General features: G+C 43.7%; 1 protein-coding gene across 2 annotated transcripts in view; it reads left to right on the forward strand.

The window, feature by feature from the left end:
- The first annotated feature begins 6,724 nt into the window (after positions 1–6,724).
- The window catches only part of RBMX2 (RNA binding motif protein X-linked 2), a 39,312-nt gene continuing 21,025 nt past the window's right edge, over positions 6,725–25,011 (forward strand). Inside the window, exons 1-6 of one of the 2 annotated variants that reach the window (XM_082609755.1) lie at positions 6,725–6,863; positions 7,041–7,156; positions 8,516–8,567; positions 13,172–13,301; positions 14,986–15,163; positions 15,629–16,155. In XM_082609755.1, coding sequence (XP_082465881.1) covers positions 6,799–6,863; positions 7,041–7,156; positions 8,516–8,567; positions 13,172–13,301; positions 14,986–15,163; positions 15,629–16,131 — 1,044 coding nt within the window. In that variant the 5' untranslated portion in view covers positions 6,725–6,798 and the 3' untranslated portion in view covers positions 16,132–16,155. Of the gene's footprint in view, positions 6,864–7,040; positions 7,157–8,515; positions 8,568–13,171; positions 13,302–14,985; positions 15,164–15,628; positions 23,361–25,011 lie in introns of those variants that run through there. The other variant, XM_082609754.1, reaches the window with a different exon arrangement.

Genomic DNA, 25,011 nt, shown 5'->3' on the forward strand with positions numbered 1-25,011 from the left:
TACCAATGAATTCATAATCTTTCTCCCAAACCAGTCTTCCTCCCTGACTTTCTTGCCTCAGCAGAATGTCACTACCCAGCTAGTCTTGAACCAGAAACCTAAGCGTCATCCCTAGATGTTTCCTCACCACCCACATTTACTTCAATCAACATATGGTACCACGGAAGTCTGTTGACTTTGGTCCTGCACATCACAGCCAACTGCTCTCCCAACATAAGAACTTGTGCACCTTCAGTCTATTCTCCATAGTGGTTCCAAGGTGATCTAAAATAAAATTGACCATTTCATTCCCAGGGTTAAGGGAGAATACCGGGATTGTATTTTTTTCCCTCCACATATGTGTTTTCCCTTGAGACCGAGCATGTTCACCTTTGTATTCTCAGTACCTAATGCAGTATGTGTGTATAGCAGGTCCTCAACAAAAGCAGCTGCCTTGTTGGTTGGCTGAATGACTGAATGACTGAGCCATATGATCACCTCTCATTGCCTACAGGCTGGAATCTGACTTTTTTTTTAAACATCTTTATTGGAGTATAATTGCTTTACAATGGTGTGTTAGTTTCTGCTGTATAACAAAGTGAATCAGCTATACATATACGTATAACCCCATAACTCCTCTCTTGTGTCTCCCTCCCACCCTCCCTATCTCGCCCCTTTAGGTGGACACAAATCACCGAGCTGATCTCCCTGTGCTATGTGGCTGCTTCCCACTAGCTATCTATTTTACATTTGGTAGTGTATATATGTCCATGCCACTCTCTCACTTCGTCCCAGCTTACCCTTCCCCCTCCCCGTATCCTCAAGTCCATTCTCTATGTCCTCTGCATCTTAATTCCTCTTCTGCCCCTAGGTTCTTCAGAACCACTTTTTTTTTTAGATTCCATATATATGTGTTAGCGTATGGTATTGTTTTTCTCTTTCTGACTTACGTCACTCTGTATGACAGTCTCTAGGTCCATCCACCTCGCTACAAATGACTCAATTTCGTTTCTTTTTATGGCTGAGTAATATTCCATTGTACATATGTGCCACATCTTTATCCATTCATCTGTCGATGGACAGCATTTTTCACAGAACTAGAACAAAACATTTCACAATTTGTATGGAAACACAAAGGACCCCGAATAGCCAAAGCAATCTTGAGAAAGAAAAATGGAGCTGGAGGAATGAGGCTCTCTGACTTCAGACTATACTACAAAGCTACAGTAATAAAGACAGTATAGTACTGGCACAGAAACAGAAATATAGATCAATGGAACAGAATGGAAAGCCCAGAGATAAACCCACGAACATATGGTCACCTTATCTTTGATAAAGGAGGCAAGAATATACAATGTAGAAAAGACAGCCTCTTCAATAAGTGGTGCTGAGAAAACTGGACAGCTACATGTAAAAGAATGGAATCTGACTTTCTTGGCTTCATCTACAAGGCCCTTCAAAAAATGGCCTGAACTCTTCCATCTTCATAGGATGCCCTGCCCCCCATTCCATCCCCTGGTCACACCATACACTTTTTAAAAATTGAAGTGTAGTTAATTTACAACGTTGTGTTAGTTTCAGGTGTACAGCAAAGTTAATGATATACATATATATATATTCTCTTTCGGATTCTTTTCCATTATAGGTTATTACAAGATATTGAATATAGTTCCCTGTGCTTGTTGTTTACATATATAATATTTGTCTTTCTTTTTCTGGATTACTTCCCTTAGTATGATAATCTTAGTATGGTAATCTCTTAGTATGATAATCTCTAGGTCCATCCATGTTGCTGCACTTGGAATTATTTCATTCTTTTTATGGCTGAGTAGTATTCCATTGTGTGTGTATATATATATATATATATATATATATATATATATATATATATATACATATATATATATATATATATATATATATACCACATCTTCTTTATCCATTCATCTGTTGATGAACACTTAGGTTGCTTCCATGTCTTGGCATTGTAAGTACACCATACACTTTTCACACTTTGATGCTTTTGCCTTTGGTGGTTCTTCTTCTGCTGGTTCCTCTGCTTGAAATGCTCTTTCTGCATGGCACCCATCCCCTATCTTCCACCTGCATGGTGATTGCCTTCAAGGTCCAGCTCAACTGTTACCTGCCTTTCTGTATCTTTACACGACAATCTGCTTTCCATCCCCAGCTCCCTCTGACCCCAAGCAATCAGAATTAACCGATTCCTTATCTAGTTCCAATAGCATTTCACTCATGTCTTCATTATGACACTCATCCTTTTGTGTTATATTTATTCACATATGTAACTGTCTGGCAACATTGTGAGCTGGTGTCTTGTGGTCTTGTTCACTGTAGTATCCCCAGCATCTAGCCCAGCACCTAAACACTCGCAAATACAGGATATGACTTTATGTTGGTGTTAGATGTGTTCTTATTTATTTTTTTAATATATTTTTTTAGCTTAAAAAGATACCAGGGGCTTCCCTGGTGGCACAGTGGTTGAGAGTCTGCCTGCCGATGCAGGGGACACGGATTCGTGTCCCAGTCCAGGAAGATCTCACATGCCGCAGAGCGGCTGGGCCCATGAGCCATGGCCGCTGAGCTTGTGCGTCTAGAGCCTGTGCTCCACAACGGGAGAGGCCACAACAGTGAGAGGCCCGCGTACCGCAAAAAAAAAAAAAAAAAGAAAGAAAAAAAAGATACCAGCATGGAATACCACCTCCTTTGCTGTCACTCTGAGACAAACCACCAACATCTTTTGCCTGAATTATTGCAGAGCTTCCTAACTAGTCTTCCTGCTTCTACCTTAGGCATCCCCCCCCACTTCCCCGCCCCTGGCCACTTCCAATCTGTGGCCAAAGTGATCCTGCTAAAATGTAAGTCAGACTAAAATCCTTCAGTGGCTTCTCACCTCACACTGAGTAAAATCCAAAGTTGCCACCCAACATGGCCATGCCTGATTTGCTCCCCTGACCCCCACTTATCCTGTGCATAGTGGCTAAGGGTACAGACTTTGAAGCCACACTATCCTGGCTCTCCCATTGTGTGACCTAGGGTAAGTGACTTAACCTCTCTGTGCCTCAGTTTCCTCATCAGCAAAATGGGGATTACAGTATCTCCTTCATAGGGTTGTCGTCAGAAGTAAATGAATTAATATATGTAAAGTACCTAGAACAATGTCTGGTACATGGTGGGTATTTAATTGGATTTTGTTAAATAAACAAAAATCTGTCATTCTTTCCTTTGCCTGCTCCTCTCCAGTCACTCTGGCCTCCTTGTTGTTTCTCAAACACACTCCTGTCTCAGGACCTTTGCACGTACTGTTCCTGCTACCTAGAGCAGTCTTCTCCCAGATACACCCATGGCTTGCTCCCCATCTTCTTGCAGATCTCCGCCTCCATGTCACTTTATCGGGGGGGGGGGCTTCTTTGACTGACACCCTTTATAAAATAGCAATACTCTCTCACTCTCTGCCCCCTAATGCTGCTTTATTTTTCCTTCATAGCAGTTATCAACATCGAATGTATATTTATGTCTGTTTTCCTTCTTCCCCAACAAGAATGTAAGGACAGGAATTCCACTTGCCTTGTTTACTGTTATAACCCCAGCACTTAGAACAGTGTCTAGCATATAATAGTTGCTCAATAAATATTTGTTGAATGAATGAATAAAAGACAAAAGCAAGAAAATTAAGATTATACTCTTTCTGCCAAGATAACATGACAATAAAAAAGTGTGATAAAGGTAAGATAGCTGGATAATGGTAAGAAAATTCTAACAGTATAGAAAGGAACAAGGGGAAAATAAAAGCCTCTTTCCCCCACCTTCATCTGTTTCCCTAAAGGTAACCATAGTTGTGTTTTCAGTTTCATTAACCAATAAGTGTATTGTGTGCTTGCTATGTGTGCAGGAAAGTGTTTGAGGTTTGAGGTGCTGAGAGCTTAAAGATGCAGTCTTTACCTTCTAGGATCTCACAGTCTTTCTGGGGGGAGAACATAAAAGAGCGGCGAAGTGCTGCAGAGTTCAGAAGCGAGAGCCATCACTGTAGGCTGGCAAGGTCAGGAAAGGTTTCCTGCATGAGAGATGTCTTGATGAGAGTTTGGAGTTTGGGCAGGTTTCAGTTAGAGAGAGGCGAGTGGCCCAGGGATATGGGGCTCTCTCAGAAGAGGTATTTGGATTGGATAATGAAAGGGGCCTTTGAGGGAATGGATAGAAGTGGAGCCTGGCTGAAGTTGAGGCATCATGGTGAGGTGCAGTGGGAGAAAAGACTGGAGAACAGGGGCTGGGGCAGTTATAAGAGTACTGAAAGAGCTGGGAGCCATGTGACAATGACTTGGAACACCACTGAGAGTAGACGGAATGTATTTTATAGACACTGCAGTGCCACAATTATTAGGAATTGGTGATTGGATATATATATATATATATATATATATATATATATTTTTTTTTTTTTTTTTTTTTTGCGGTACGTGGGCCTCTCACTGTTGTGGCCTCTGCTGTTGTGGAGCACAGGCTCCGGACGTGCAGGCTCAGTGGCCATGGCTCACGGGCCCAGTTGCTCCACGGCATGTGGGATCTTCCTGGACCGGAGCACGAACCTGTGTCCCCTGCATCGGCAGGCGGACTCTCAACCACTGCGCCACCAGGGAAGCCCTGGATATATATTTTTGGGTGAGTAATAGGGAAGACTGAAGCATGACATCCCTGTTTTTGAACCTGGGCAACCAGGAAAATGGTGATAACATCGCCTGAAATTGAGAAGTCAGGAGGGAAGACCGTTTTGATGTGAGGGAAGGCTGTTTTGGGATGTGGTGTGGTGGTGGGAAGTGGAGAGATGAATTTGGCTAGACATATTGTTCAGCTTTTCCTTGAATGTGGGGACTGCCTTCAGTTTCCTTAGTATTACGCACTGAAACTAGAAATGACCTCTGCATACAGTGGGTGCTAAATGAATGTTATTGGTGGAGAAAGGAGTAGAAGCTGGGAGAGCTAAAAATCTTCCCAGTTTACCTGGGACACCTCCATGGATGTGCTTCCAATTGGTAGGAATTGGTAGGTAAGATATGCCTAGAGATTTCCATAAGTCTGAGTGGAAAGGGGATGGGAGTCCAGAGGACCCTCTGAATTTACTGTCTGAGAGGAGGACCAGCATTTGCCATCCAAGGTGGCTATTATTTCGTTCATCTTATTCTCCTCTTTTGCTTCATCTTCCTTTTGAACTCTGATGACTGAGGCCCAGGTATTGCTCCAATTCTCTCATTTCACAGTTGCCTGATGAATCCAGCCAGATAATACTGCATGCTAGTTTACCACTCTGCAGTGACTACTTCAACCCTACAACTAAGCAACCTAAGGTTTCTAGGAACAGATAAAACCCATATGCAATCTGTCACTGTTTAGTTTTCATTGCCAAGGTAATTCTACAAAGTTAATGAATAGCTGGGTTGGAGTAGGGGAGGGGAAGAGCCACAGAATGAATAAAGAGAAACTGTCATTTATGGGCAGCCTCTGTTCTGCTTCTTGGCAAGTCATTGGGTACATCGTGAACCACTGAGGGTACAGTTGTCATCATCACCATCGTCACCAAAGTACTTTTTTGAAGTGCCTAGTTTCTGGGGCTCTGAGCTAGGCCTACACAGAGAACTACACAGCTCTGGAATTTCACTTATAGACCATGCATGATCTGAGACCAGATACTGATGTCCACATATGCAAGATGGATTCAAGTCTTCAATATGGTTTATTCACACATTATATGCCACCACCTCTTCTACATGTTCCTGATTATTTCTGGAGTAAAATATATCAAGTAAATATACCGTGTCCCCTCGATGATATTATAGCTCTTTGAAGGCAGAGAACCCAACCTTACAATCCTGTCTACAGACTTTCTGTACAGGACAAATACAGGTGCTCAGTAAGGACTGATGAATCAGCCAGACCTGATAGGTAGAGAGAGAGTGCCTTTCAAGCTCTTTAACTCCTTTAAACCTCAGTTTCTTCTATAAAATGGGGAGCATAATTGTATCTATAGACTTCACGGGGTTGTTACTAGAGGGCCAATGCATGTAAATTGATTAGCCCACAATCTAGCATTTTCTGCTCAACTGTTAGCTATTAATTTAACAATATGAATTTCTACCTCCCGCTTGAGTAGGAGAGTGACTATGGAAAAGGGGTAGCAGCTTTCACACAATATCTGGGTATTCAATTCAGCCTATGGAGGCACACTTGTCAGTTGCCTATGCATTGGGATTTGAGAGACAGAAAAGATTTACCCCCTCACGTATCTTCTTCACTTTTCTGCCGTCACTCCTGAACAGGGATGATTTGATGGGGGTGTGCATGTGAGTAATCGGCTAGAGTGAAGGATGGAGTGGGAATTAGCCCTGGGAGCGAAGGCTGGGACTCAAGTCGCCGTATCAGGCACCTTTTTCAGTCTTAATTCAGCAAACCTTTATAGCTAACCCAATCAATGCCAGGCGTCGTCCAAGAGCTAGAAGTCCTGTAACAGACCAGGCTCGCACTCTTGCCCGATTTCACAGAGGAAGGAAGGGAGGGACCAGAGAAAAACTCTGAAGGAACGAGTTCACCAAACCAGGAAAGCCGCTTCTCGTCCTAGTGCGCAGGCGCCGCGTCCGCAGCACGGCTGCGCTCTTCCGGCGCGGCGCAAGCTCCGCGGAGACCAATGGGCGCGCGCCTACGTTTTTCCGGCGCGGCGCAAGCTCCACGGAGACCGATGGGCGCGCGGCTGCGCTCTTCCGGGGCGGCGCAAGCTCCGCGGAGACCAATGGGCGCGCGGCGCTGGGGCTGCGCATGCGTCTAACGGCTTCTCCTGGAAGTCGGTTCCTAGCATCTGAGAGTGAACCCGCAGAGATGAAGTAAGGCCCCAGAGCTTCCCTCTGAGGGGAGGTGTCGGGGACGGGCAGCCGGAGGTGGCCTACCGGGGCTGAGGGACGGGAGAGGCGGGGAAACTAGAAAATTAGTCCCCCAGATTTGCTCTCCTTTACCTCAGGCCGGGCCGCGCTTACTTGTGCGCTTTTCCGCTCCCTCTGCAGCCCTTTAACTAAAGTTAAACTGATCAACGAGCTGAATGAGCGTGAGGTCCAGCTGGGGGTAGCGGAGAAGGTGTCTTGGCACTCCGAGTACAAGGACAGCGCCTGGATCTTCTTGGGTGAGGCCCACATCTTTCTCCCGTAGGGCTCCTCATTCTCTCCTGACCTGCTCCCTAACATTTCAGCGTTCCCGCCCTTCAGTCCTCCCGACATTCATCACTCACTTTTATTTCCTTCCGCTCTCTGCCTGTGAATCCGTTTTCCATGTCTTTTTTCTCCCCCATTTCCAGTTTTCTCTCTCTGCCAAGTCAGTGCTCATGATAGGTATTGCTTGTCATTCACTATGCTAAGAATCGTGCCACTTGGTTTCTCAGAGACCATTTTTTTTTTTTTTTTTTTTTTTTTTTTTTTTTTGCGGTACGCGGGCCTCTCACTGTTGTGGCCTCTCCCGTTGCAGAGCGCAGGCTCCGGACGCGCAGGCTCAGCGGCCATGGCTCACGGGCCCAGCCGCTCCACGGCATGTGGGATCTTCCCGGACCGGGGCACGAACCCGTGTCCCATGCATCGGCAGGCGGACTCTCAACCACTGCGCCACCAGGGAAGCCCTCAGAGACCATTTTTATCACCCCCCGTCCCCCCATTTATACAGCTAAGGAAACTGAGTTGCAGAGAACTTAATGGACTTCCTTCCACATAGCTATTAAGTGGAACAGCCAGAACTATGGGATTCTAGAACTCATGGTCTTAGCCCCTATCCCATATTATTGCCAAGTCCCTCCCGCCCTATTCCCCTTCCCTCAGAATTTATTTTCCTCATCTAATTAGCTCCTGCCTTCTATCCATGGTCATATCACCATCTCTGTATTCACTTGTGTCACATCCAGTAATTTCAGTTTATTCAAAGAGGTTATTACACCAGACATTGTGCTAAGCATTTTATAAACATTGTTTTATTTAATTCTTATAACAATTCTGTGAAGTAAATACTAATATCCCCATTCTACTGATGAGGAAGGAAACATTTGCAGGGGAATTTATTTCCTATGAAATGCTTAACAATTGACTTTATAATCCTTAGTCTGTGTGAGTTGGGGTTAATATTTGCATATTTAAACTGATTTTGGATCTTAGCTGTTGAATTTGTAGATAAAGAGCACATGAGTTCAAGATATGTTTATGGAATCCAAGTTTTGTGCTGGAAACTATCTGCTTTGTCCAGAAGATTTTGGGTGTGAGGAGGATTAGTTTGGTTAGGGGTGGCCCCGATCTTTCCACTCAAAGTTAATCACTGTTTTTTCTGTACTACTGCTACATCTTCTATGTGTTTCTGTCATTGCATCAGACTGTGAGTTCTTTGAGGGCAGGCCCTGTTGTTTACTCTTCTTTGCACCCCCAGTGCCTGGCTTGATGCATGCATGGCACATAGTAGACACTTGGTAAATGTTTGCTGAACTGAAATGTGTTTTTTTTTCTTCTAGGAGGGCTTCCTTATGAGCTGACGGAAGGGGACATCATCTGTGTGTTCTCACAGTAAGTCCCCTTTCATTTTTTGCCTTCTCAGTCATCAGAATAGTTTGCTTCCATAACACATTTTATGGCATCACAAAAACCATTTATTTTAATTCTAGGCTGACTGGCCTCCCTGCATGGGGAGGGCTGGAGCTTCTGCTCTAGTTTAGATCAGTCCCAGGACATGGTTCTGGTACTCTCCCAATGTGGAAGATCCAAGAAGTTGGATGATTTAGGAGGCTGTCTTGGGGATTCTGGTCTATTTTTATTACTTTTTTACTGAGGCCTACACTGGAACATGCTGGAACTCCCAGGAAGGTACTGTGTTGGCCCATCTCTTTGGGCTCCTACAAACTAGTGGTAACTCATGATCATGGGGCCCTTCTGGGCCCACACCTGTGTGGCATTGTAGGATTAGGGCAAAGCACAGAGGAACTGGGAAAAAAGCAAGAGGTTTAGTCAATAGTTTGCTTGCTTTGTTTCTAGATTAGTGTAAGGTTAGTGAGCAGAGCCAGTCTCTTTAACCGGAGGCTGAGAATCACAGGCTGCTGAGGAATAAGAATGTATAGGAGAATGTTATATTCTTCATTCTGCTATGGGATGATAGCAGCAGCACTGGGTGGGAGAGGGTCTTGGCAGCTCACACTAGTAGTGGCAGCTGGTAGGAGAGGGGTTGGGCACAACCCCAGAGCTACATAGAGTAGTTAGTCCATAGGGCCAGAGGGCCTTGGCAGCTCACAGGAGCAGAGGGCCATGACCCCTGGGCTGTGTAGCCCTCAGGGGCAGAGGACCATGGTAAAAGGGGTTGGGCAAGCAAACACTGCTAGCACACCCTGGCAGAGTCATTTCCGTGGCAGGGCATGGTTGGGCCATCCAGTGGGCAGAGGGCCCTGGCTGAGTGGTTGGGCAACTTAGGGGGCAGCAGGTTCTGGCAGAATGGTTGGGGAGCATATAGGGCAGAAGGCCATGGGAAAGAAATTGGGCAAGAAGAAGGCCATGGTAGAGGACCCTGAGAGGGACAGAGGCTGCTTCCTCCAACTCCTGGGTATTGGGAAGTTCACAGCAGGTACAGCCTATAATTACCACCCCTTTGTGATACCTCCACCTGATCCAGCCTTCCATCTGGGAGCTGTTTTTGTCTTATTTGCATTGAGTGTGTTTATTTCACACAGCTAGTGTGTGTGTTTATTCCAGTTCTCTGTTCTGGCTATACACGTTGCTCTCCATGAAGATTGCCTTTGCGACTGATAACAGTGGCTTTCAAAAAGTACTTTGTTTTCTGGTTATCAGAGTAATGTATAGTCATTGTAGAACATTTGGCAATACCCTGAGAAAACCATAATTCAAAAAGAGTCATGTACCAAAATGTTCATTGCAGCTCTGTTTAAAATAGCCAGTACATGAAAGCAACCTAAGTGTCCATCGACAGATGAATGGATAAAGGAGATGTGGCACATATATACAATGGAATATTACTCAGCCGTAGAAAGAAACGAAATTGAGTTATCTGCAGTGAGGTGGATGGACCTACAGTCTGTCATACAGAGTGAAGTAAGTCAGAAAGAGAAAAACAAATACTGTATGCTAACACATATATATGGAATCTAAAAAAAAATGATCATGAAGAACCTAGGGGCAAGACAGGAATAAAGACGCAGACCTACTAGAGAATGGACTTAAGGATATGGGGAGGGGGAAGGGTAAGCTGGGACGAAGTGAGAGAGTGGCATGGACATATATACACTACCAAACGTAAAATAGCTAGCTAGTGGGAAGTAGCCACATAGCACAGGGAGATCAGCTCGGTGCTTTGTGACCACCTAGAGGGGTGGGATAGGGAGGGTGGGAGGGAGGGAGATGCGGGAGTGGGGAGATGTGGGGACGTGTGTGTGTGTGTAGTTGATTCACTTTGTTGTAGGGCAGAGGCTAACACACCATTGTGGGGCAATTGTCCTCCAATAAAGATGTTAAAAAATTTATAGTTTTTAAAAAAAAGAACATTTGGCAAAAAGAAAAAGTATAAAGAAGAAAATAGAATGTACTTTAAGGAAAAGCTGTTAACATCTTGGTGTTTTTCTTTATTGTCTTCTTTCCAAAGTTGGGCGTTATTTCTAACATTTTGCTGTTATAAATTATACTGCAATATACATTGTAATATATACATCTTTGTATGCATCCCTGATGGCTTCCTTAGTGAAATTACTGGATCAGTATGGTAGTATTTTTAAGATGTTTTATAAACATTGCCAAATTACTCTGAAAAGGTTGTTTCAATTTCCACTGAAAAGGTTGTATCAACTTCCACTCTCACTAGAATGCTCATTTGTCTGAATCCAAATCAGTAATGGTTATTTAAAAAAATATTTGCCATACAGCCTCTCAGTATTATTTTACTTTGCCTTTATTTCATCATCAGGGAGGTTGAACATCCTTTCATAGATTTACAGGCCTTTATTATTTCTTTTTCTTTGTAAATTGTCTATTAATATCATTTGCCTATTTTTCCCTATTAGTGTATTCCTCATTTTCTTACTGATTTTACAAGAGCCGTTCATGTGTTAAGGGTATTAACTTATTGTTGTAACACTTTATCATGTATTGTATTGCTGTGGACTTTTTTTTTATTTGATGTGTTATACTACATTGCCGTTATTATTATTTCTTGATGTTCAAATTGTCCCAGTTTGGTCTGTAGTAGTCCCTTCAAGCCAACTCCTGTATTCTTTTTTACTTTTACTTTTTATTTTGAAATAATTTCTGGCTTAAAACAGGCAAGTTATAAAATAGTATAAAGTATACCTGTACGCCCTTCACTCGGAGTCCCCAGATGTTAGCATTTTACCACATATGCTTTGTTATTATTTCTCACCACCTGTACATATTTTTTAACCTTTTGAGAGTCAGTTGCAGACATGATGCACATTTACTCCTAAATTCTTCAATGTGTATTTCCCAAAATACAAGTACATTTTCTTGTTTAACCTCAGTATAGTGATCAAATTCAGGAGATCAACACTGTTGCAGTATTATTATCTAATCTATAGACTTTATTCAACTCCACCAGTTGTCCTGATAATGTCTTTTATAGCAAAAAGAAAAAAATGGCTTTCTAGTCCTTAACCTGTGATATAAATTGCAAACGTTTTCTCCTAGTTTGTCATTTGACTTTGCTTATTGTGATCTTTATGATATGCAAAATTATTATTTTTTAATTTTTATGCATTCATTTATTCATATGTTTAAATTATGTTATGGTAACATTGACTTTTTAGGGGATGTACACCTACAGATTTTCTTGAGTGTGGTTTTAGCCACATCCCATAAATTTTGGTATATATTCCCATTTTTGTTATTTTCTAAATAGTCTGCCATTGATTTCTTTTCTTTATTTTGTTTTACTTTCTCTTTCATCCAGTTTGTTAGCTTGGAGAATAGGTTTCAAGTTCTAGGTAGGGTATTTTTTGTTTTAATATATTATTTCCAGCTGTTTAACATTGTGGTTGGAGAATATGGTCTGTGCTGTTTTTAGAGATGATTGAGGTTTACTTTGAGACCTAGTCTACAGTCAATTTTAATATGTGTTTCATGGATTCTTGAGAAGAAATTCTCATCCTTCTGTACAATCAAATATATCTGTACATATACTAATCTGATGTTAATATTTTTAACAATATAATTGTTATATTATTAGTTATATGTTTATTTGTATTTATATTATATAATTTTATATTAATTAATTCCTCTGGCCTGTTTTTCTCAATTTTATGTGTTATGAACTCAAAGTGGTGTGTTAAAATCTCTCATAACTTTCACTCTTACTTGCTCATCCTATTTTTAATTATAATTTTTGATTTGTTGATTTATGCATAAAATTTCATGACTTTTGTTATGTATTAGGACCTTTTTCAGAGCAAAAGAGCCCTCTTAGTCACATGTAAATGTTTTTTTTTTGTTGGCCTTGAATTCATCTTTGATTTTAATACTACCACCCATTTCTTTTTTTTTTTTTGCGGTACGTGGGCCTCTCACTGTTGTGGCCTCTCCCATTGCGGAGCACAGGCTCCAGACGCGCAGGCTCAGCGGCCATGGCTCACGGGCCTAGCCACTCCGCGGCATGTGGGATCTTCCCGGACCGGGGCACGAACCTGTGTCCCCTGCATTGGCAGGCGGACTCTCAACCACTGTGCCACCAGGGAAGCCCTACCACCCATTTCTTAATTGGGTGTTCTTGATATATCTTTGTCTAACTTTTTATTTTAATTTTTTAATTTTATTTTTTTTTTTGGCGTTACGTGGGCCTCTCACTGCTGTGGCCTCTCCCGTTGCGGAGCACAGGCTCCGGATACGCAGGCTCAGCGGCCATGGCTCACGGGCCCAGCCGCTCCACGGCATGTGGGATCCTCCCAGACCGGGGCATGAACCCTCGTCCCCTGCATCGGCAGGCGGACTCTCAACCACTGCACCACCAGGGAAGCCCTAACTTTTTATTTTTAACCTTTCTTTGTCATCTTGTTCTAGATGTGTCTCCCGTACAGACTATATTATTTGAATTTTGTTTTGTTATCCAATCTGAAAGTTTTTACATTTTAAATCAATAGTGTCTTACTCTTTTATAAAATAAATAGATATGGCGAAATTGTTAACATTAATTTGGTACGGGACAAGAAGACTGGGAAATCCAAAGGATTCTGTTTCCTCTGCTATGAAGACCAGAGGAGCACAATTCTGGCTGTTGACAATTTTAATGGGATCAAGGTGAGTATGCTTACTAAGCAGAACTTTTCCTTCATGTAGGGCTTCAGTTTCATTTCCCACCTGATAGCCACAGGCTCAAGGGCAGTACTGGTCAGCTGGGTGTGTTGTGAGGGTTGCAGAGGTGTGGGGACATACTGACCAGGAAATGATCCCAGGAAATAATTCCATTGGCTCATGACCCTTCCAGCACTTGTTCCTTTTACCCATCTCTTAGCAAACCATCTCCTCAGGAGCATAGGTACCATGACCCCCCACTCCCCTTCACCCGGCACCCAACCAGGCCTCCATTTCTCACCTTTCCCTCCTCACACTCCACTCTCATTTCTGGTATACTGGAGAACAAAGAGACTAGCAAACGCTGCTCTTCCATGCTGTCCTGTGTCAGGAAATTTGGGGCTCCATCATGGTTTCATGGCTGAGGACATAGCCATGTATGTCTGTCATATGTCTCCACTGACTTAGCAGTACTGGGCCCTGGAAATTCTCTAGTTAAAATCTGATGACAAATTCTATAAAAGTAACTCATTCTGAAGTTTTCCCTCCTCTGTTCCCCTCTCTCTTCCACCCTTGTAAGTGAGACGTTTGGCTGAGAGAAGGGGATGGGGCAAGTCAGGCTTATCTGTGCTCCACGTGGTCCCTCTGCTTGTTTGGGAAAAGCACTGCCGTTGAACGAGCATTGTCACAGGTCAGAGGGGTAACTCTTGACTTGGAGAGTTTGTCATTGACTGCACCGGTGTGGAACAACTGGAGATTATAGGACAGGGTGAGAAAAGGTTCTAGGCTTGATTTTTAAGAGAGCCAGCAGTCAAAGGGAGTCACCATAAAGGGAAGGTTTTCAAAAATGTTTTGAAATGGGGAATAGGATAGATGATAGAAAGTGCTCAGGCTTAGAGGTAAGAGTAAAAACTTGCTCTTGAATGGAACAGTAAAAGCCAGACATTTCAAATTTCAGATGGCTTTGTCTATAGAATAAGTCTGTATCTGCCTGAATGTTTTTGTTTCAAGTAAGGGGTCAGTTTTTTGTTGTTCACCTGGAGAGTTGTGCTTTGCAGCGATAGTATCAGTGTGAGCCAGTTGTTCCAGTATGGTGGGGGTAGAGCAAGGTGTGAGGGCTTAAGAAAAAAAAAAGTCCTTTCTAGATTCCTTCCCCCCTCCCAACTATTGGTCTGCTTTGGCCTCGTCCTAATTGCTGTGTCGAGAAAGCAGCTGTAGCATTGAGCTCAATTTCAGGAATTCCCTCTTGCTGCCAGGCTTTTTCATGGTGTGTTTCACTGTGGGTGTTACAGATTGAGGGTAATTCATTGTGCGTCTGAACTCTTACAGTTTTCCGTGCTGCTTGTGCTTTGTGGCAGTACTTCCCAGGCTCTTTTCACTTCATGACACACGTAGAACATGAAGATATTAGTATGGCACTCTGGGGTAAACTGATGAGGCTGCCTAGTACAACTGCCCTGGGGGCTCCAGCTGCCCCAGGCCCCACCTGGCTGCCCCAAGGGCTGAGTGAATTAATGTGTAGGGATATGTGCTGTGACACACCAGTTGGGCAGGTCTGCTTTCGAGATTTCCCGAGAAATAGAATAGCGGGAGGGTAATGGGTATGGTTCAAACCATGGATTTCTGCAGCTGGGTTCAAATAGTTAGATAGGAGGGCTGTCTTTGCTGAAGCACTGCCTGTCTGTCTTAGATCAAAGGAAGAACTATCCGAGTGGATCATGTGTCTAACTATCGGGCTCCTAAGGACTCAGAAGAAATGGATGAGGTGACCAAAGAGCTGCAGGAGAGGGGCTGCGGGGCTCACACTCCCTCACTGAGTTCATCTGAGGGCTCTGAAGATGGCAAACCCACCAGAAAACACAAAAAAGGTAAAGCATTAAGGCCCAAGAGAAGATTCTGGGTAGGCTTAGTGTTTGCTCTTCTTAGCATTCACTGAGAGTTGATAATCAGTTCTTAAGTGTGAAGGGGGAAGGTGTGGGGAAGCTTACTTTAATTGGGAAAGGAGAGGTATCAGCAGAAGGCTAATGGTATGGGCTGAATTCTGTCCACCAAAATACATATGTTGAAGTCCTAACCGCCCCCCCCCACCCAGTAACTCAGAATGTGACTGTATTTGGAGGTAGGGTCTTTAAAGAGATAATTAAGAGTGGGAGCTGCCTTATACAGCAACTCGACTTATCAAGGATGACAGACATCCAGCTTGGCTTCTCGGAGGCACTTTTCTGGAAGTAGAGACTGTGACTGCTTCACGCTGCTGCCAAGGATGCTTTCCTTTTGCATGTCCTCCATCTTTTCCATCTTCCTTTTCTTATTTTTCCCTTCTTTTCCTCCAGACAGAAAGGAAAAAAAGAAAAGAAAGAAAGAAAAAGAGAAGACTGACCAGGAGGTACAGGCAGAGCAGCCAGCCTCCTCTTCATCACCCAGAAGCAAGATGATAAAGGAAAAGGATGACCCTGGCTCTAAAAAGCACAGTGGGAAGAACTCAGAGAGGGGTCAGAAGTCAGAGTCCAGGGAGGTATGGAAGCCCCACCCCAGCTCCCCTGAGATCAGGATGACCTGCCGTGGTGGAACAGAGGACCGAGAGAGGGAGCCGAGGAAGGAGAAGCCCAAGCACGAACACAAGTCATCAAGCAGGAGGGAAGAGAGAGAAGATAAGAACAGAGATAGAGACAGAGGTCGAAGCTCAGACGCACATTGCAGCCGGCACAGTGGGCACTCTGAGGGGCGTAGTCACAGAAGTAGAAGTAGGAGTCAAGATAAATCCCACAGGCGTAAAAGGGCCCGGCACTCCCGGGACCGGGAGTCCTCTAATCCTAGTGACCACAGGCATCACTGAAGCCACAGCCTGTTCAACTGCATGGTAGAATTGGAAATGAATTGTGTTTTTTTGTTTGTTTGTTTGTTTTCTGTACATGGGCCTCTCACTGTTGTGGCCTCTCCCGTTGCAGAGCACAGGCTCCGGACGTGCAGGCTCAGCGGCCATGGCTCACGGGCCCAGCCCCTCCGTGGCATGTGGGATCCTCCTGGACCGGGGCACGAACCCGTGTCCCCTGCCAGGCGGACTCTCAACCACTGCGCCACCAGGGAAGCCCCTGAACTGTGTTTTTAAAATGCAATGAAATTCAGTTATGCTTTTACTATTTCTATACGTAAAATATCTGAGGATGAGTTCTTTTATTAACTCCCTTGAGTGTTAGAATCATTGAGAGAGCTGTAGTTTTTAACAGCTAAATGTGCTGGATTTTTGAGCAAAATCCATTGTCCCTGGGAGTATACTTGGTACTTTTGGTACTTAACCAGAGTATGTATCCTAAATTTGGGTTCATAAATATGACCCTTGAATTTGTGACCCTAATTTATGATGAAATGGCCAGGAAGGGGAAATACCAGGCAATTCTAGAATTCCAGTCTTTGTGAGATATTTAGAACCCTTGCAGTAACCTTTCCAGTTGGCAGGTATAACCATAGAGTAGAGAAGTGTGGCTTCACTAGGCTCAGACAGCTTGCGGTGAATGTGGTAAGGATTCTTAACATCAGCCTGCTCCCTTCCTACCTCCCCTCCCCCCCGCCTTTTTGAAATTTTAGATTTTTTTGTTTTTGTTTTTGTTTTGGTTGATATGTCTCCACATCTTTTCCTTACAACTTTATTTTATTGAGAAGAAATTAACATAAAATTAACCATTTTAAAGGGAACATTCAGTGGCATTTGGTGCATTCACAGTGTTGTAAAACCACCAACCCTATCTACTTCCAAAACACTTTCATTATCCCAAAATGAAACCCTGTACCCATTAAGCAGCTACTCCCCATTCCCTCTTCCTCCTTGTCCCTGGCAACCACCAGTCTGCTTTCCATTTCTGTAGATTTACCTATTCTGGACATTTCATATAAGTGGAATCATATAACATGTGGCCTTTTGTGTTCGGTGCCTTTCACTTAGTATAATGTTTTTGAGGTTCATCCATATTGTATCAGTACTTCATTCCTTTTTATGGATAATGTCCCATTGTATGGATATTCCAGATTTTGTTTACCCATTCCTGAGTGGATGGACATGTGGGTTGTTTCCACCTTTTGGCTAGCCAGTTCCCTTTTCATGTTCCAGACATACCAGACTGCTTCTGGGCTTAGTCTGCTTTTCGAGTAGCTGCTTTTGATGAGATGGGCACATTCTGTCGGCTCCATTGTGTATCTAGCTGGTCTGCTTGGTAGTTCTTTCTCATTTTGAGATTCTTTTTCTTTTTTCTCAGTCAATCCCTTATGAGTTTGGTAAGTAGTTCACAGGCCCTTAATACCCCTGCTGAATTATTAAAGTGGAATTTGTGACCCTGTAAAACAGAGGACTAGAGCTTTAATAGTGAATGCACTAAGTTAGATTACGTGGTGTGTTAGTACGGGTCCTAGATTAGATGTGCAAGAAATCTGGGGGTTGGGATGCCCATGAAGGAAAAAGGAGAGGGAACTGGAGGAGTCTGGGAAAGCTGTCAGACAATGATGTAGGTCTAACTTCTTGGAGAAGAAAGGGAAGGAAGGAAGGAAGGAAGGAAGTTGCGTAGGAAAAGTCTTACACCACTGTGGAGTTCTAAGAATATTTCAGCAAGACCAGTGGTGAGCCCTCGAGACAAAGACACCTGTCAGAGGAGTCCTGCTAGATGAGCCTTGGTAAGCAGGAATCCTTGCTGTTGGGCCTCCATCAGCCATTGTGGCCACTCTTCTTATGTGTCCATCATGCCAATTGTGTGGTAACTGAGGAAGGCCCCTGCACCTGGCTGAGTCATTGTATCTGCTTGGTGGTTCAGTGCCTCTTCTATGATGTTTTCTGATGGGTGTTAACATGTGATGCAGAAATCTTCACACTTTGCCTGAGGACCCTCCCTCAACCCCCTGTTTCTCCACTCTTGTCTTTTTCAGCTTGTAGATCTTGAGTGATACCCTTGTTGGCTCTCGGTATTGCTTCTAGGAACACCATGGTCCATTCGTGCCATCTCCACGAGTCCCTTTGGGTAAAGCCCCCTTGGCTGCCCTTCAGACCGTGTGGTTCATTTTGGTATTTGTGGCCTCCTGGCTTCTGGTGGATAAGCTCCTCTACCTGGGTGTCTTACTCTGGGGCTGCAGCTCTGTGATGGTCTCTTACTGCCATCCCTGGCCTGCAGAGGAGGCCACCTCTGAACCTAGTGATGCTGGTGCCCCTTTCACCAGTGTGTTCCTGATGGCCTCGGTGAATGGGATGTCTTCTGGGCCCCCCTGTGGAACACTACCCTCTGGTGAGGTTTTTGACCTCATGTAATCTCTTCACTCCAGCATACCTACTCCCCTCGGCCTTTTCATTCCTTCCTTGGTCCCTTGCCAGGACAGCTCAGGTGTTTCTCCTTTGCTTAGTGGTGGCCAGCACTTTCGCCAGTCCTCTAAGAGCCACCTTAGTAGAGACTGCTCACCCCCAGCAGTCCTTGCCAGGGAGGGGGTTAAATCCTGTATACTGAGAAAGTGCTCCCAAGTCTAAATTCTTGCTTTTCTGGCCCTCTTTATACAGCACCCTTGAAAGGCAAACCCAGTGTTTCCTTGGTTCCTGTCAGTACCTGCCAGTTAATTCTTGCAGCTTTTTGGTGTATACTTTCTCCTTTATTAGGCCCGGTACTTCCCCAGCCAGGTAAAGCTGGAATTTAATCCTAGTTATCAGTTTGGTAGCCAGGAGAGAGGCTGGACACAGCTCCTTGGGGGAGGGGGTGGGACCGATTGCCCGGTGTGGGGAGCAGCCGCTGTAGCATCTTCCAGCATGGGGTATGCTAGCTCTTATTTGGGAAGAGTGGCTCCCTCTACAAACTGAGGGCTGGATGGGGGTGTCTGCAGAGCCAACACTTTCAGGGATGTCTGGCCAGATGTTCCTACCCCATGTTTCAGGGCCTCAGGGTTTCCAAGCACATGAAGTCATGTGGCCCTGACTGCAGCAAAGCAGACCTGCCACATGTTAAATATTGAGTATTTAATCTCCCTGGAGTTCTGCAACTCTTATGACCTCTTGGTTGCTCTGCTGTGTCCACTCCTCCACTGCAGGAACTAAGGACCTTTTTGGAAGCTCCACAGAGGCCCTCTGGCTCTCACACTTGGCCTTTAGCTACTTATTAACTCTCATCCATTTCTCACTACCCTGCTGCAGGGCATCAGTACAACTTAACACTGTCCAGCCATTTCCACTGTTTCTGTAGGCCTTATTCCTACCCTATTTTCTTTTTTTTTGGGGGGTGGGTTTATTTTATTTTATTATTTTTAACGTTTTTATTGCAGTATAATTGCTTTACAATGGTGTGTTAGTTTCTCCTTCATAACAAACTGAATCAGATATCCCCATATCTCTTCCCTCTTGCATATCCCTCCCTCCCACCCTCCCTATCCCACCCTTCTAGCTGGCCACAAAGCACCGAGTGCTATGCAACTGCTTTACACTAGGTATCTATTTTACATTTGGTAGTGTATATATGTCCATATATACACTACCACTCTCTCACTTTGTCCCAGCTCCTGCCTCCCCTGTCTTCAAAAGTCTGAATCGCTACATCTGTAAGTCTGTTCTCTTGAGTTTTCCCAGGTCATATCCAGAGAAATCTTTAGCAGTTGGGTGCTCCATGCCTGGGACTATCTATGCCCCCTACCCCCTCAGGACAGTGTCCATTTTTCCCAGCAGGCAGTGACTGAAGCAGTCCTAGACCCCATCTTACACAGCCTGTTTTCTTGGACCACCACGGGCACCATTTGTGATAGTTTAGGTTCTCTGAGAAGCAGGTGCCAAGATGGGATTAAACACATGAGAGATATATTAGGGTAAATGCCTGTGAAGGAGAATGGGGAGGGAGTCAGGGGAGAGCTGTCAGACTAGGTGCAGGTGTAACCCCAGTGGAGGACAGAGGGGATGAAGGAGTGGTGGGTAGGAAAATTCTTAAGACTATGAGGCGCAGTTGTAAGAACATTTTGCAGAGCGAATGTTTCTTTCAGGAGAGGCAGTCCACCATGGGCCCTGAGCATCTGTGCTTGTTCTTGGTGAAGGTCTTTATTTTTTTAATTTTTTTAAATTTTTTAACATCTTTATTGGAGTATAATTGCTTTACAATGGTGTGTTAGTTTCTGCTTTATAACAAAATGAATCAATTTTACATATACATACATCCCCATATCTCTTCCCTCTGGCATCTCCCTCCCTCCCACCCTCCCTATCCCACCCCTCTAGGTGGTCAGAAAGCACCAAGCTGATCTCCCTGTGCTATGTGGCTGTTTCCCACTAGCTAGCTATTTTACATTTGCTAGTGTATATATGTCCATGCCACTCTCTCACTTTGTCCCAGCTTACCCTTCCACCTCCCCATATCCTCAAATCCATTCTCTAGTAGGTCTGCATCTTTATTCCCGTCTTGCCCCTAGGTTCTTCGTGACCATTTTTTTTTAGATTCCATATATATGTGTTAGCATATGGTATTTGTTTTTCTCTTTCTGACTTACTTCACTCTGTATGACAGACTCTAAGGCCATCCACCTCACTACAAATAACTCAGTTTTGTTCCTTTTTATGGCTGAGTAATATTCCATTGTATATATATGTCACATCTCCTTTATCCATTCGTCTCTTAATGGACACTTAGGATGCTTCCATGTCCTGGCTATTGTAAATAGAGCTGCAGTGAACATTGTGAATTATGGATTATGAATTATTTTTGAATTATGGTTTTCTCAGGGTATATGCCCAGTAGTGGGATTCCTGGGCCGTATGGCAGTTCTGTTTTTAGTTTTTTAAGGAACCTCCATACTGTTCTCCATAGTGGCTGTATCAGTATACATTCCCACCAACAGTGCAGGAGGGTTCCCTTTTCTCCACACCCTCTTCAGCATTTATTGTTTGTAGATTTTTGGATGATGGCCATTCTGACTGCTGTGAGATGATATCTCATTGTAGTTTTGATTTGCATTTCTTTAATGATTAATGATATTGAGCATTCTTTCATGTGTTTGTTGACAATCTGTATGTCTTCTTTGGAGAAATGTCTGTTTAGGTCTTCTGCCCATTTTTGGATTGGGTTGTTTGTTTTTTTGGTATTGAGCTGCAAGCTCATACATTCTTAATGTATTTTGGCCAGCAGCCTTTGAACAGCTATGGTAGGTGCCTTTCTTACTACTCTGCTGCTCACCTTTTGACATTTAGTTCATTAAACAAAAGAGCATTTTAAAAAATGAGGACTGACTATTTGAAGCTACGAATGCAGCCATTGAAACAGACCCAGGCAGTGCCATCAGGACATAGTAGCTGTCAGATAGCATGTGCACATTCTCTCTCTCCTTCCATTCTCACCTCCCTCCCTCTCTTCCTCTCTCTCTGTTTTCCGCCTTTTTGAGGGAGGATGTTCAATTATACTTCTTTCTAAAGTCATACGATAATACACTTGTTATCCATAGACTATCTCGAGAAGGGTACTCTATCCATTGGTAATAGAAATTGCTTCTGGAGAGGAGAACCAGGTAGCAGCTGGGAGAGGAGAGGGAAGGAGCCTTACTTTGCACTTTACCGTTTGTAACTTTTGAATTCCAAACTGGATTGGTATTACTTTTTAATAAAAACAAAGCCACATGTAAGACCAGTGTTGGTCATTATTGTGGACCTTTACAAACTAACTTTAAAACTTATGCTGCTGCCTGTGATGAACTTCAGTATGTAAGGGCAGAAATGAGCGAGTAGATGAAGGCAGCCAAATTTGGGTATATGTGATACTTGGGCAGAACTGCCTGCCATTCTATTTACTAAAGTTCAGTTAACATAACATTTATGGTCTACAGGTACAGCATAAGAGACATTTACTTGCCTTGAAATATTTCCCTTGGGCATTTTGTATAAATATGAGACCTTCCACTGGCCTAAATTCCTGGATAAAGCCTTGGTATGAGAATGACTAGTGAGTGATCTTCGTCATGTGTTTCTGTCCCATGGAAGCAGTTATTAGCCAAGCAGTGTTTGAGGCCAGCTGGCAGGTGAGGTTCCGATTTGCTATTTGTGATTCCTTGACTTTGCTGTTCTCAGTGGGGCCTATCCTTTCTCCATCAGTTGAGTTTTGGCAAGTACAGGGGCACAAATATAATTGGAAACCGTGAACTTCCCTCTGGCCACATTGGTGGTTCATGTCTCTTAAAGGGACCAAGAGGATGCCTAGAGGCTTCAAAGCCCCCACCCTGAGGAGTCAGATCTCTACACTGCTTTAGGTGTTTGAGGATAGACTTTGGAAGTGAACTTCCAGGGAATCCCTCAACCTAATCAGAATTGGCTGGTGGCCCTGAGGCCATGTACCAATTAGACTTGCACTGTCCAATAAGGGAACCAATAGCCCCATATGGCTATTTAAATTGAAATAAATCAAAATGAAAAACTGAGTTCCTCAATCATACTAGTGACAATAGCCACGTGGGGCTAGTGCCTCCTATATCAGACTGAGCAGATATAGACCATTTCTATCATCGTAGAACATCGTATCGGACAGTGCTAACTAAATCGTTCAGGCCTGGCAGCACTGTATGCAGCTATGTGACCTAAGGGAAAAGCCTTCCTGGTGCTTTCCAAGCCTGTCTAATCCTACTGGTCCTTTGAGGATTGCCTCAATTCTAGTTCCTTCAGGAAACTTATCCTTACCACTCCAGCTCACAGCAATGACTCCCTTCTTTGAACCCGTACGGCACCTGAAATATGTGATGACACGTTGTTTTATTGGTGTCACACTGTTGCTTCTAAGTTAGTCTCATCTTCTCAGCAAGGCTGCAGGGCCCTCGAGAGCAGAGCTTAAACCCCACACTGCCTGTTAGATGCATCTATATGTGAGGCACAGCTTCTCTTTTCATCCCAAAATGCTTATCAAAAGTATTTATCAAACCCTCCTTTTCTCCAGCTGCCTTTTTTGCTTTCTTTGCTCTTGTTTTCAGTATTTATAAAAATCAGCGTGTAGGACACAATGTCATGCTTCAAAAACCATTTATTTTTTGAGGAGGGTCAACATGCTAATTGATATCAGGTGTAGCAGCCTCAGCTTGTGTCTTGGTGAGAGGGTTAGGGTGAGGAAGGTTTGGGAACATTGGCATTAGATCTTGAAAACACTTTGGAGAGAGCTGATGATACCTTCCTCATCGTTTCAGACCCCTGTTTGGAAGTACTGGGCTTATCAGAGTCTGTGAACAAACCAAAAGAGAAATGTGGTCAGTTATCAGGCTTTCCAATTGAGGCTGTCAGGCAAGGGGAGTGATAATTTTGGATTCAGAAAGAAGTATTTATATAATAGCTTTTGATTTTTAAAGTGCTTTCACAAAGAGTATTTTTCTCCTTCTGACAGCCCTGGGAAGGAAGCAGGAAAAATTCAGTGAGGTCAGATGCCTCATCTAAGGTCACGTGGGTAGAAAGTGGCCAGATTTGCCCTAGGGCCCAGGCTTTCTGATGTGCAGGCCAGCTCTGCACTCCCTGCACCCTGATGCTTCTTGAGCCAGCTCAGCAGTGCCTTGCCTCCCTCGTGCTAGCAGGTAACTATCCAAAAAAGCCTGATGAGCTAATTCCACATGAAAAGGTAACTTTCAACTCTCAACAGTACTGGTGTCCATTTCAAAATATCCAGGCAGAAGCAGCAGTGCATTTAAAAAGGCTATCGTTTCTCACTCACTTTGGGTAAATTTTCAGTTGACTAGCCCCAAGTGATCTGTTTGTTGTGTGAGCTATAAGGGACTTGTGTGGCCAATAAGAGTCTCCATTTAGACCCATTTTTCTGCACCACTTGTTTTATGCAAAGGGCTCTTATTTAAAGTATATCATAGTTTATGTTAATGAAATGATTATTGTATCTGTAAGGACAGAAATGAGCAGTTATCTATGTTGCTGATGCATCATGACAGGATGTCATGAAAAGACACAGGGCAATAAAGCACATACCTTCTTATTTCTAGTAAAAGACAAAGTTCTCCTATACCTCTTGCAGTTCCCTAGTTTTTATCTTCTCCAGCAGTATAACCGTAGGAACCTCAAGGATCTATGGTTAAAACTAAGGTAGCAGATAGCAAATTTACCCCCAAATAAGGGGGAAAATAGTTCAGGTTTTCAGATTAATAATGCAGTACTGGAATGTGCTGGTAGTTTAAACAAAATAAGAACAATGAAGAAATTAATAAGGAAAAAGCCAAAATCTGCAGAGGGAAAGATAAAGGCTTGAATGGAGAGATCTCCTCTGAAAAAGCAAGACAAAGACTTAGTTACAGGATTGAGACGTGTACCGCAAAGCCACATTCTGAAAATGTTGAGGGGAAAAATGAAGCTTTGTTTTTGCAATTTGTGGGTCTTGTTAAAAATGCAGATGCCTGGACACGATTTCCCTGAGATACTGACTGTGCAGGTCTGGAGAAGGGCCAGGATTCTGCAAATAAGCATCCTGGGTGATGCTGGTGCAAGCAGTCTCTGAATGACACTTTGAGACACTGCCCCTAGTTTGCAGTCACTAATAGATTCTGCATATTGTTCAAGATTGGCACTGGCTAGAATAACAGCACACACAAAGTTCATCCCTAGGGGCACAATGAACCCTTTGGCTAACAAGTCATATTCCTTTCAAAGCAAAGCTGCTGAAAAGAGAAATCAAGTAGTAGGTGTGGCATTCTTAGTGTATTGGAAGTAGGAGTTAGATACGTCAAAATGGAGCCAGGTTGGTGAGACCAGCTC

The sequence above is a fragment of the Mesoplodon mirus genome (assembly GCF_964341445.2).
Source record: "Mesoplodon mirus genome assembly, chromosome: X".
In the NCBI taxonomy this organism is placed as follows: Eukaryota; Metazoa; Chordata; class Mammalia; order Artiodactyla; family Ziphiidae; genus Mesoplodon; species Mesoplodon mirus.